This window comes from Galeopterus variegatus, unplaced genomic scaffold (assembly GCF_000696425.1).
Source record: "Galeopterus variegatus unplaced genomic scaffold, G_variegatus-3.0.2 Scaffold5143, whole genome shotgun sequence".
Lineage (NCBI taxonomy): Eukaryota > Metazoa > Chordata > Mammalia > Dermoptera > Cynocephalidae > Galeopterus > Galeopterus variegatus.
Genome location: NW_007731254.1, coordinates 112909 through 126436, shown reverse-complemented (window position 1 = coordinate 126436; position 13528 = coordinate 112909). Strand labels below are relative to the sequence as shown.

The window sequence follows — 13528 nt, the reverse complement described above, 5'->3', positions numbered from 1 at the left end:
CAGGAAAAAAAAAAAAAAAAAAAAAAAAAAAAAAAAAAAAAGCAAATGTGGAGGGTTTACCATTAGAAAGAAAAGATTTTCTGAGACAGAAGTAGTAAGAGTAAAGAAGTCTTCCCACCTTTGTGTAAACACTGTATATTTCTAATAGCTAGTGACAACTTTACCAAGTCTTACATAAAATACTCTGTAACTGTAAATAACCACATAGGGCAGAAATACAAAGGCTAGAACATCCATTTTTATTTGCATGGCAAACATCGCTTGCTAAAGACTATGGTAACTGAATTTATATCTCTTACTATGATATAGTAACTATCAAATAGGAAGACACAGATACTGTAACTAGCAAATAGAAAAATACCAAAGAAACCAAATCTGCAGGGCTGAAAACAATACAGAATCAATAATATAATTATGATCTTGATTCTCCCTATCAAACTAGTCACATCAGGATTAGTTCTCAATTAGGCAGAAAACGACTTGGCTAGAAAACATACCTAAGAAAATACACCTTACACGTAATAGATTTTTAAAATTGAGCTACAGAAGTAATTCATCCCTGCCCACTTTTAAATCACCCCACCTTTTAATACCTAAGTACTTAAAGGCTGTCTTGGATAAGAAATATAAATGCATCAAGTTCAGATAGCATACATATAAACTTAATTCTTAGATATTTAGTTTGAAGGCAATAAAGCGTATAGATAAAATTTACACCCAGCCTTACCTTTGTAAGATAATCCACTTTCAAATTGTCGATCATCATATTTTTCTGGGATAGCTCTATCTTCAGTAACTGAATATTATGAAGTAGTTCTTTTCGTTCAATTAGCTGCCTGGTGATTTTGACTTTACCCTCTTGCTCTTCTGATGAGGAAATATCATCTGTAGGAACTGTTGTCTCTAAACTAATATCTTCAGATTCCAGAGAACTAGAGATATTCACTTTTTTTGATTCCTTAGAAATTTTTCGAGACATTTTACTATGGATCCGTTTTCTTCTCTAATTCTATTTCAATTTGCTGTAGATGAAAAAAAACATGAATTTAAATATTCTGAGATATTAACTATGGAAAGCAGATAGTGTATTAAAGAAATACTACGGATTCTCTAAATCTCTAAGGAAGATCCCAAATCTAGAACAGAGTACTACAGTAAATTACAGTTACAATCAAACATACACTCATTAAATCCTACTATGAACTTGGCCCTTTGATGAATTTAAAAAACCAGCTCCTGGGGGCAGGAATCTTATTTGGAGGAAACAAAGAAACGTACAAGAAAAAGGATAAAGCTCATTAGTACCCAAGAAAGGAATTAATAAAAGCAACATATGCTCAAAGATAAGAGAAGTCACTTCTGAGTTGGTCAGGAGAAAGTTATACATAAGTAGGACTTAGAAACTTGAAGGATTCGGACAGGCGTAGGAAAAAAGGAAAAATCATGCAGGTATTAAGGATGTTACACAGATAGAGGAAGTGTAAAGTAACAGCGGAAGAGTGGTAGTTCAGCAGGAGACACGTCTTTTTGAATTTGAATATCGACTCTCCTCCACCCCAAAACACAAACACACACGCCCTGCAAAAGCAAGACTGTAGTCTTGTCAAAACGGGTTCGGATCTTATTCTACAGACAATGAGGCATTATCGAAGATTTTTTAAACAGGGAAACAGTGAGACAAAAACATTTATTATAGACTAGCTAGATAACAATGAAAACTAAGGGAGAAAGAAGAAAACTCGAGTATTCTAAATAGAACTGCTTACCCTTTCATAAAAATTTTAGGAACTCCCTTGTTTGAATACCACATGATATAATAAATTAGTTTTGTATTTGTCAGTTTTTCTAAACTGAATAATTAGGAAAAGAGGTGTGTGGAGGGGAAACAGTAAGAACTACAGTAAGATCGGCCATTCTCCTTTTTAAAGAGAAAAGGGTAAGGAAAGATGGAATCAAAGGCAAATTCTCCCCTAGATAACAAAGGATCAGAGATGCGGGCTGCCCTTACGTGCGACGTGAAGGGTAAACCCCAAGCTTGGCAGCAACGGAGGATACTTGGCTCCGAGCGGGAAAAAAGAGACGCAAGCCACCTGGAAGGCTTCAATTACTCCACAACGAAGGCTGGACTAGGCGTCTCCAGTCAGCAGCTCAGACTCCAGCCCCTCAACAAAGGGATCTCAGAGCTGGGGACGGTTAGGACCCGTAACCAAGGCAACCATTTTGGCGCCCGGAGGAGCACCGAAGCAGCAGCGGCGTGCACCTACCTACACCGCCGGAACTCAGCCTGCCGAGATCTGATGAGGAGCAGGGAGCAACGCATGCTGGGAGCTGGAGTCCAGAGGGGAACCGCTTCCTGGCCACCGGCGGAAATGGCTCCGGGCTCCGCCCACCCGCCTCGCTCTCGTCCAATCCTCGCAGCCGTCAGAGAGCCAACCAACGTCATTTAGGCGTTTTCCCGCGAGAGGTGTTTACTAATATCCTGGAGCGGGAAGAGGCGAACCTCCGGGTGAGGTATAGTGCGATAGAGTTCCTAGCTTTACGCTTTTCACAGGAAGAACACTGCCGGGGTGGGAATTGTGCGCCGCGAAGCAAGATGCTTAAGTCCAAGACCTTCTTAAAAAAGACCCGGGCGGGCGGCGTGATGAAGATCGTGCGTGAGCACTACCTGCGGGACGACATCGGCTGCGGCGCGCCCGGGTGCATGGCGTGTGGCGGGGCGCACGAGGGGCCAGTGCTGGAGTCGCAGCCCCAGGATCCGGCAAGCAGCCTCTGCCCGTGGCCGCACTACTTGATGCCTGACACTAACGTGTTATTGCACCAGGTCCGTCCGCGGGCGGGAGGGCAAACCACGGGCGATGCAGCTCCACCAGCACGGGGAGGTGTGGCAGAGAAGGAAATCGAGGCCCAGGGAGGAGGGTCTTTGGCAGTATCGTGTACCTAGGGAGAGGCAAACCCATCGGGACCCACACTTCCCGTTCCCCAGGCCGCGCTTCTTTTCCTTGTGCTGTTTTTTGTTTGTTTCCCCCCGGTTCGTGGAGTCATAGTTTAGCCACGTTAATTTCCTAACTCCTGGTGTCTCTTCTGCCTTAGATTGTTAAGTGCCTGGAGGCCGGGGACCTGGGCTTCTGTGGCCTCCAGCCTGCGACCCCAGGCAGCTTGTAAGTGCCTACAAACGAAAACTATGTGGGCCAACGTATTTCTCTATTAATAGCCTTAATTCCATGAAGTTTTGTGATCGGTCTGTTTACGTGTGCTCTACTATAGTAGACCCGAAGGATTGAGAGACTACTGTCACTTTTTCTATACCAAAATATCTCCTTGGCTTAATGTATGTTCAGTGTTTTTAAACCAAGAGGGTCTATGTTTAATAGAAACAATTTACAGGTGAATGTAGGAGAAATTAACTTTTTTAACTTTTTTTTTTCTAAGATTGATGTTCTTGAGGACCCCGCCATCAGGAACGTAATTGTGCTGCAAACAGTTCTCCAAGAAGTGAGAAACCGGAGCGCCCCTGTATATAAACGAATCCGAGATGTAACTAACAATCAAGAGAAGCATTTCTATACGTTCACTAATGAGCACCATAGGTAGGAGGAAAATTATATTACATATCAGAAAAACCATAGGATTAGTTAAATTTGGGAGAGGGTTGCTGGGAGTAATTTGTGACATTTCAGAAGATAGCTTTTATACTTTTGGTTCTTACACAGCTATGCAAAGATAATGTTAAGTGGACCTCACTAAGGTCACATAGGTATTGATGGAATGAAGCCTAGAACCAAGGTCTGCTGATTCCCAGGCTACAATAGGTACTTTTATTTCCAAAATATTTTCATTTTGAATTGGTTTTAGCATAACTTTGTTTGAACTTAATGTATGTTCTTAGAAAATATGGTATTACCTATTTATTATGTTATATAAATAATGTACGATAGGTATCTTTGATACTTTTATTAGATTAGAACAAGATTTCTCAACCTTGGCACCATCAACATTTTGGACTGGATAATTTTTTGTTGTGGAAAGGCTGTCTTATACATTGTAGGATGTTTGGTAGCATCTCTGGCCTCTACCCACTGTACGCCAGTGGCAATCCCCATCCCCACCACTGAGTTGTAATAGCACAAAATGTCTCCAGACATTGCCAGGCATCACCTGGGGGGCAAATTGACCTCAACTGAGAACCATTGGATTATACTGTAGAATTCTGGTAATGAAATCCCATCAGATTATGCAAATTAAAAAATTAATATCTCAAATATCTTTATTTTTTATCTCCTACTTAAATATTGTTCTTATGAAGAATACCGGTAAAGCTCTTGTAGACTTCTTATTCCTAGCACCTCCTTAAAATCCAGAAAAAGAAACATCACTTAATTTTCAGTGCAGGATGTCCAAGTTTTTGTGGAGCATGATCATGAGATTCATCAAGGATTAGCAATTTTGTTAGTTCAAATGCAGTGAATAGGTCTTAGCACTACTGGGTTTGACCAGAAGACTCCTAAGACACCTAGGCAAATCTCATCTAAGATTTTATTACTCAAGTCATGTTAAAAACAATTAAAAAATTTATGACCGTGTCTTTCACTGATGAGCTTTAAGCATTACCTGGTACAGCTAATTTAATGGTGAGGAATAAAATATTCTAAAGCCATTAAATAAACAAGTCTAAAATTCTAAAATTGGATCTGTTATTTTTAAGCATTAGAAGTCGTACTGAATTTTTTATTGTACTTAAATCTGTGAAGAACATATTTAAAAAAACATAAGTCTGTTGACATTTGAGAGTTCAGAGTGGATAGACTTTGAAGGAATATGTAATCATATCTATATCTGGACTTGCAGTCTGAAGATAGCTTTTGGGAATTGCTGTTTATCTAAAGTTGAAGTGAAATTTCGTTATCATATCTGTAAAGTGTTATTGTAGTTTGTTTCAACAAACTGTTAACTCATTTAACATCTCAACCTGAAGTATGAATTCTTTTTTATAGTAAAGCACTCTATCAAGCAACAAAACTATAAGTTCTGATTTTGAATTTTTTTGTGTGAAATAAAATCGTAGTAGCCTTTTTATTGTCCCGTTAGTAGCATGATTTTTTTTCTTTTCCAAACAGATTGTTTTCTTAAAAACTTAACCATAAGGATTTTATTTCTTTTGAAGTATAAATCTGAATACATTCAAGACAAAAAGATATATCATTGATTTTCCAGTTTAGTGATTGTTAAGCATTTATATCTTAAGAGTTTTTACATATCATGTTTCTATTGATTTCCTTTTATTTCACTGGTTTTTCCTTTTCTTTGCATTTAGAGAAACCTACGTAGAACAAAAACAGGGAGAAAATGCTAATGACAGGAATGATAGAGCCATTCGAGTAGCAGCAAAATGGTACAATGAACACTTGAAGAAAATGTCAGCAGAGAATCAGCTACAAGTTATTTTCATAACAAATGACAGGAAAAACAAAGAGAAAGCTGTAGAAGAAGGAATACCAGCTTTCACTTGTAAGTCTAGATCTAGAAGCTATTAGCACATGTTTGCAAAACATATAAAATTATCACTAGGCTTGTGGGCAGATAGTCACTTGACTATTTAATATTTTCATAGTCCTGTATAACTTCATGTGATATTTTTGCATTTTTTAATTGCTCAAAGTTTTTAAGCTAAGTAAGTTATGGTGCCACGGACTGTTAATTTTCCCGTCACTATTTGCAATTGGCTTAGCAATAAAAGCTCATGGATCTAGTGGACCCACTGCCTTGGCTTAGGCACGATCACATCAACAGATTTCTTTTTTTTTTTGATTGACAATCTACTGTCAAAAACAAGATTAGCCATGTTCTTCTATGTCTAAAAAAAAAAATCAAACTTGAATTTATCAAGAACAACATAAACTTACTTTTCAGGTGAAGAATATGTAAAGAGCCTAACTGCTAACCCTGAACTCATAGATCGTCTTGCTTGTTTGTCTGAAGAAGGGGTATGTTTGAGTTTGTTTTATTTTGTTTTTGATAAGTGAAATATTAAAATAGCCTCTTTGGGATAGTAAGCTTCTAGTTAGCAAATTAAAAAATCGGAATATCATTGGTTATGCTGGAATTGGAATAAGAGTTGGATTATAAACAACAAGAATGGCTGTAAAAGACCTGTTGAAATGCCATGCCTAAGTGAATTGACTTTTTGGAATAGATATATCCCCAGCAACCTCAGTAGGGCCTGGCAAATAGTGGCACTATTTGGTTCATGAAAAAATGAATGGAATCTATGGATGGTTTGTGGATAATGAGTTGGTGTTTCACAAATAAAGAAGTGGCAGGCAATACAAACAGGGAGTATAATGCCCAAAGGAGGAAGGAAGGGAGTCATAAGATGAGATAAGATAGAAGGGGAGGGGCCAGATAACGAGGATCTAGAATTTATTCTGTAGGTTAGTAATTTTTAAAATTATTTTAACATTTACTGGAGTATATCTGTGGGGTATAATGCACTGTTTCAATACATGCACGTACTGCACAATGACTCACTTAGGGTAGACAGCATAGTTTTGTAACTGTTAGTTCTCCACTTCTCCCCCTGCACCAGCCTCTGGTAGCCATTATAGGTTAGTAATTCTTCACATGTCTTACACAGATCTCCCCAAGGGGCTGCTATGAAGAAAAGATAGATAGGATTCTGAGCTCTCTACCTTATATGGCAAGGCTAAGAGAAATTAAGGGTGTATAAGAGTGTGGGTGGAGGAGCAAGAGAGAACGATCAGAAATGGTACTTGTAGACCACTCTAATGTCAGTGTGTAAGATGACGTATTATGAGGAACACTAAGGCAATAATTAAACTCTGAGCCTTCATTTTCTTATATATAGTGTTTAGCAATAACAGCTTCATAGCATTGTTATGAGGATTGAGTGAGGTAATATAGCATTAATAAAGATCTCAGTGCCTTGCACATAGCTATAGTAAATGTAAATGGTAGCTATTGTTGTTATACAAATAGATTTTATATAACAGGGTATTATACATACATCTGGTCTTTACAACATTTCTCTCATCCCTGCTCGTCCTTTACCAGCTACTATTCAAAACTAAAAGGAAATGAGAAGATAAAAGCTGGGCTTGATTTTAGGAATACACATTTAGGATTGCCCTTTCTAATATGTAGCCACTAGTTCCATGTAGCTATTTAAATTTAATTCAGATTAAAAATTCGTTTTCTCGATTGTACTGTCTATTTACTTTTCAAGTGCTCAAGAGAAACTTGTTCATAGTAGCTGCTGTGTTGGACATCACAAAAAGAATATTCCCTTTATCACAGAAAGTTGTTTTGGATACCACTGGTCTAGAAGAAATACTTTGCTATGTTCTCTCAAATTTCTAGAGTTGTATATACCATAATGCATATATATATATAATATATATATATGTATATTTTTTGGCATCTGGCTGGTACAGATCAAACCCTGAACCTTGGTGTTCTCAGCTCCATGCTCTAATTGAGCTAACTGGCCAGCCCTTTTTTTTTTTTAATTACCTGATATTAGTGATAGTTGTATATTGAACAAACAGAAGACTTACTACTGCATCTTTTGGTTTGCTTATTTCATAGAATGAAATAGAAAGTGGAAAAATAATATTTTCAGAGCACCTGCCCTTAAGTAAGCTACAACAAGGCATAAAATCTGGTACATACCTTCAAGGAACATTCAGAGCCAGCAGGGAAAATTACTTAGAAGCTACAGTATGGATTCATGGAGACACTGAAGAAAATAAAGAGGTAAGTGTGCAAATAAATTCCTTATACACTAAAATACTTTTTGTTCATTATATCCCTTAATGAGTGTTTTTTTGTATGAGAATTTAGGTGTGCTTTATTTTCCTAGTTGATCGACTCGAAGGCAGTTACTCATATGGAAGGTAATAGATACTAGTAGAATTAATCACTTTTTTAGAAAACTTATTGAAGAAAAGAACTTTCTATCAGCCTACATCTAAGAGAATAAAAGTCTACTTTATTAAGCAATAAAAAAAAAAGCTTCTATTTTATATGCTATTGCCAGCATGGTAAGTACTATTTGTATACTATGCAGAGGGCTTTACACACTGTAAAGGAAATAGCAACCATTTTTGGAGTGCTCACTGTTTACCAGGTATTCTTTTAACTCTTGCATGGAGCATTTCATTTAATCTTTAACCCAGCCTACAAAAGTAGGTGCTCTTTTTTCATTTTACCAGTTAGGACACTGGGATTTAGAGAGTTTAAGTAAGTTTCTCAGACTTTCTTGGTACGCTTGTAAGTTATGGTGGAGCCATGAACACAACCCATATTTTCTGAACCATGCTTTTTCTACTTGATGTTGAGAAATTAAGGGTATGGAATAAAGGGATACTATAAAGAAAGAAAACATGTAAAGGAGGGGAAATAGAGATTATATAGGACATTCAGAGTGTGTGTAAACTTAGTGACCTTCCTATTATTATATGGTCTTTAAAAATATTTGGACAAAACAGCAGTGCTGTTGCAGCCACAGTTTAGAATCACTGTAGTTTAAGCTGTGGTTGCATGTGTGTGGCCGTCCACTCCTCCTCCTCATACTATTTTTTACTGGACAGATCAGACTTGCCAGGGCTTGGGGGATGCAGGCCGGGAAGGGATATGTCAGTGTCACTGGATGTTAATGATTAATAAATTAAACCAACAACAAAACTTTCAAAAAAAAAAAAATTGGAGCAAAAAGGAAGTCTGTCATGATTGCTTAAAAAAAAAAAAAAAATTGGAGCAAAAAGGAAGTCTGTCATGATTGCTTAAAAAAAAAAAAAACTGGGCACATGCCATATGCTGTTTTAAACAGATACTCTTACAAGGACTTAAACATTTAAACCGAGCTATTCATGAAGATATTGTTGCTGTAGAGCTTCTCTCCAAGAGTCAGTGGGTAGCACCATCTTCTGTGGTTTTACATGATGAAGGTCAAAATGAAGATGTGGAGAAAGAAGAAGAGAGAGAGCGAATGGTATGAAACCAAGCAGGGTTTTTTTTGTCTGTAGCTTTGTATTAATGTGTCCACTTTGGAGAAAGTTAAACAAATTTCATTGCTTTCAAATTTATTGAGTAAGATTATAGTTCTGTAAATTTAACATGTCATATACAAGTTTTAAAAGCTTCTAGCTCTTAAGCAGTTTTCTTTGAAATTAATGTCTTAATTTGTTCTAATAAGTGTGTTTAAATGCAAAAAGACTATTAATTCGAGCATAAAACTAGAAATCTGTGGCATTCAAGTATGTGATCTGAATTAGTGAGGTTTAAATAAATACAAATTTAAAATTTTCAGAAATTATGTAATATTAAAATTTCATCAGCATAGTGGATGTACTTCTGGGCCTTTATATTTGGGCATATCTAATTTTTCCTTCTCTGTTGCCATATTCGTTATGAAGAGAATGCTTTCAGTTACTTCCTTATGAACTAAGTCTGTAAGTCTGTTCGATATGACCTATTTATTTTTCTATTTTATAATTGTAAGAATAATATGAAGGCTAGCCCGTGGCTCATTCGGTAGAGTGTGGTGCTTATAACACCAAGTCAAGGGTTAAGATCCCCTTACCGGTCATCTTTAAAAAAAAAAAAAAAGAAGAAGAAGAATATGAATAGTTGGAATACATACAATATTTGTAGTTCTTTTTCCATCAATTATATTTAGTGCTCCAGAGTCTTACTATAACATCCTTAGAGAGTCCAGGCCTTTGGAGAGTAATAGTCAATAAAAGTTATTTCAAAGGCAGAAGTAGAGGTGGAATACCATAAGATTGTTCTGTTCTTTCTAATAGCAGACGCTTTTTATTTGGGTTTTTATTTTGGATAAGGAAGAACCTTTAAAGATCTCTTTTTTTAAATGATTTAGTAAAGGTCCAGAGGAAACTATTCACCATAACCACATAGCTAATTAGTGCAAACTAGTGCTAAAATTCTAGCCTGGTAACTCCCAGGCCTGTGTGTATGTTCTAGGCTGTAAATCCTCATATTAAACATGAAAAGATTTGAGTTTTAACATATTTATTTGGTTATATTTATATTTTCTTTTTATGTTGATTGATTTTGTAGTGCTTATTTATGGTAGAACAATTTCCATGGTTTGGTTTGGCATGCTCTTGCCTAGAATTATGAAGCATAAGGATTCTGTAGTTTTATGTCATAATTTACTTCCTGGATGTATTAGAATCCATGTATATATTTTAATTTTAATGGGAAATTGCCTCATTCATTTTACTTAGTGGAAAAATAACTGAAGATTTTTATTTTTATATTCCAGCTTAAGGCTGCTGTAAATGAAAAAATGTTAAAGCCTACAGGTAGAGTTGTAGGAATAATAAAAAGAAATTGGAGACCCTATTGTGGCATGCTTTCCAAGTCTGATATTAAGGAGGTAAGTAAAGAGCATTTTACTATAAAAATGAGAAACATTTAATAGAACTTACAGTCCTCCCTTTGCCCTCATGCTCAGATATGTTGTGTGTGTAAAATCTTTTTTTCTAAACTTTCTCTAGTCAAGAAGACATCTCTTTACACCTGCTGATAGGAGAATTCCTCGAATTCGGATAGAAACAAGACAGGCTTCTACATTAGAAGGACGGAGAATTATTGTTGCTATTGATGGTTGGCCCAGAAATTCCAGATATCCAAATGTAAGCTTAAAGTATTTATTTTAATTAAAAATTTGTGAATAATATTGCTGCTTTTAATGAAAATAAGATCTACATTTATATATAGGTTCACACTGGAACTTAGGGATATTTCACAAAGTTACTTGATAAATTGTGTATCCAGTCTTCAAATTAGTTTTATGAAAGTCCATTGTAAACCATATGGTTACTTATACTCAAATTTCCAAATAACTTCTATTGATGGTGACTTTAAAAAATGTGTTTGCATCCTCCATTAATTTTAATCAACAAATTTTGAAGCTATTATATTTGAAACACATTTTAAACTTGAACGTTAACAGGAAATAGATGCTTTGTAATATAAGAACTGGACCCTCATGAAGTCTTCATCATAAATCTGTTAAGAGGTCTTGTCATTTTCACCTTTGATTTACCAAAGGGTCATTTTTAAGAAGTGGGAACGTTTAGAAATAAGAGGTGATAGATAAATGCCAAAGAATTTAATATGATAATAAAATGTAAATTAGCTGTAAAACAGGCCTTTCTAATAATACTTTTTGGTTTTAGGGACACTTTGTAAAAAATTTAGGTGAGGTTGGAGAGAAAGAGACGGAAACAGAAGTTTTGTTACTTGAGCATGATGTTCCCCATCAGCCTTTTTCACAGGCTGTTCTTAGCTTTCTGCCAAAGATGCCCTGGAGCATTACTGAAAAGGTAAGTTAAAAAGAATTCTTAGTGACTTCACACATTATTATATTCTAGCTAGTTTTGTTTAATTTCTATATGTATTTTAAATATGTAAAAACCACGGTCTCTCTTCCCTAACATTTAATTAAGTACAGCACTCTTAGGTATTACAGAAATCTTTTGCCTCTTTGCTGAAAGATAAAATTTTCTAAGGGTCAGACACTAGCACATATCAGATTTTTCAAAAACAGGGAAACCACTAGTTATAAATCGTAATATGTGGTTGTCATCAAGAAAATAAAGCTAAGTTGTTTTTATATAGATATTATTGATTTCACAAGAGCTATGTTGCAGTCATACTGTTGAAATAATTTCTTTCTTTCTAATGTGGCATCTTCTAGGACATGAAAAACCGAGAAGACCTAAGGCATCTGTGTGTTTGCAGTGTGGACCCACCAGGATGTACTGACATAGATGATGCTCTGCATTGTAGAGAACTCGAAAATGGAAATTTGGAGGTATTCATATTGTAATGATGTTTCTATCTAAATAGAGTTCTGCTTTTGAGTTCGTTTTTTTTTTTTTTTTTTAATGTGCAGTAGTTATAGCTGCAGAAATTAACAGGCTTGTGCCAGAAGTTGAAATGGTAGATGTGACTGAGTCCTTTTTCAGTTTAGCTAAATTTCTTCTCATTTACTCCATTGGTATATTTACCCATTTGAGCATATATTGATATCCTTTTATTTATTTATTTTTTTTTTGAGGTTGGTGTTCATATTGCTGATGTTAGCCATTTTATTAGGCCAGGAAATGCCTTGGATCAAGAATCAGCCAGAAGAGGAACAACTGTATATCTTTGTGAAAAGGTAAATGTGTTGTATTTAAAATTTTTTAACTATCATGAGCTCTTTTGGATTCTTGAACAGTCACAATTTGAAATAGTGCATGAATTAGCTAAAGGAAATACATAAAATAAAATGGCCTTAAAGTACAGAAAATATTGCACATTTTTGTTATTGAGTGGCTCAAATGACTAAAGTATAGTCATAAACTTACGGAGAAAAATTGCAAAAGTAAAGGGGAAGGTTAAGCTTAATCTGTTATGATTCATTGTTAAAGTTCTTCCATGCTTTTTTCCGTAAGAATTTAGTTTTTCTCTTTTTTTAGTATTTTTGAACACCATGTACTTTGTGTTAATCATTGGAGAAAGGTCCAGTCATAGAGCTGGTGGGACGTGTGTCAGTTAATTGAGTACAAACTTACAAAGACCAGAGATTTCAAACTTTCAGAGGACAGCTAGGTGGTGAGTGTATAGGGACTTAAACTTAAATCCACTGGGGTGAAGTCCAGTTTTCGTTCGTTGCTTCCCTTCTGTAAAATTTTGTATCAGTACTTTTCTAGAAACAGACTCTTTTTTTGACATTTTCTCAATTCTCCTATTCACAAAGACTAGATCACTCCCTTTTGTTTCTTGTTAAATTAATGTTATTTGAGAACAGAACATTAAATAAAAGTATGGGTAAAGCTAAGTAATCTGCAACTCTGTTTTTATCTTTTACAGAGGATTGACATGGTTCCAGAATTGCTTAGCTCTAATTTATGTTCCTTAAGATGTAATGTTGACAGGTACTTATGCATTTTTTTCATCAGAACATCTTATTTACTACTTTATCTGACTCTCATTAACAAATGCTGTCTATTTTTTCCCGACAGGCTGGCATTTTCATGTATTTGGGAAATGAATCACAGTGCTGAAATCTTAAAAACGAGGTTTACCAAAAGTGTCATTAATTCAAGGGTTAGTTTCATGATTAATCTTTAATATTTAAAATCTTTGGTACTTTCAACAGTTTTCTAGATTGTTTTGAAAAAGTTAGGCTTATAAAGTTAAGAAATTTTTCTCCAGTGTTACATCAAAATCTCATTTTTTTTTAGTTATCTGCTTAATTCTTGATATTGTTTAGAAATTAGTTATGCTGCCCTATTCAGAAACTTACAAAGCCTGTATACTTGAGAAGACCAAATAGATGATTTTATTCTTAACTCAGGAATCCCAATAAGTGAAGATGTTCCTACTTATAAATGGTTAGTGTTTTATTTTATTTTATTTTATTTTTTTGTCTTTTGTCTTTTTCCGTGTCCGGCAACGGATCGCAACCCTCAGTGTTGCCCCCGTACCGGACCGG

General features: G+C 35.6%; 2 protein-coding genes across 2 annotated transcripts in view; one reads left to right on the top strand and one right to left on the bottom strand.

Moving 5' to 3' along the window:
* The window catches only part of PIBF1 (progesterone immunomodulatory binding factor 1), a 20124-nt gene extending 17973 nt beyond the window's left edge, over positions 1–2151 (bottom strand). The window contains exons 1-2 of the mRNA XM_008588995.1: positions 2009–2151; positions 728–1022 (exon numbers count right to left, since the gene is read on the bottom strand). Of these exons, the coding sequence (XP_008587217.1) occupies positions 728–979 (252 nt within the window). The 5' untranslated portion in view covers positions 980–1022; positions 2009–2151. The remainder of the gene's footprint in view (positions 1–727; positions 1023–2008) is intronic.
* Positions 2152–2476: 325 nt separating this feature from the next.
* DIS3 (DIS3 exosome endoribonuclease and 3'-5' exoribonuclease) overlaps positions 2477–13528 on the top strand; it is a 25443-nt gene continuing 14391 nt past the window's right edge. The window contains exons 1-13 of the mRNA XM_008588997.1: positions 2477–2821; positions 3430–3587; positions 5312–5505; positions 5908–5981; positions 7603–7770; positions 8846–9007; positions 10304–10417; positions 10539–10676; positions 11223–11369; positions 11744–11860; positions 12107–12208; positions 12904–12968; positions 13056–13140. Coding sequence (XP_008587219.1) covers positions 2594–2821; positions 3430–3587; positions 5312–5505; positions 5908–5981; positions 7603–7770; positions 8846–9007; positions 10304–10417; positions 10539–10676; positions 11223–11369; positions 11744–11860; positions 12107–12208; positions 12904–12968; positions 13056–13140 — 1752 coding nt within the window. The 5' untranslated portion in view covers positions 2477–2593. The remainder of the gene's footprint in view (positions 2822–3429; positions 3588–5311; positions 5506–5907; positions 5982–7602; positions 7771–8845; positions 9008–10303; positions 10418–10538; positions 10677–11222; positions 11370–11743; positions 11861–12106; positions 12209–12903; positions 12969–13055; positions 13141–13528) is intronic.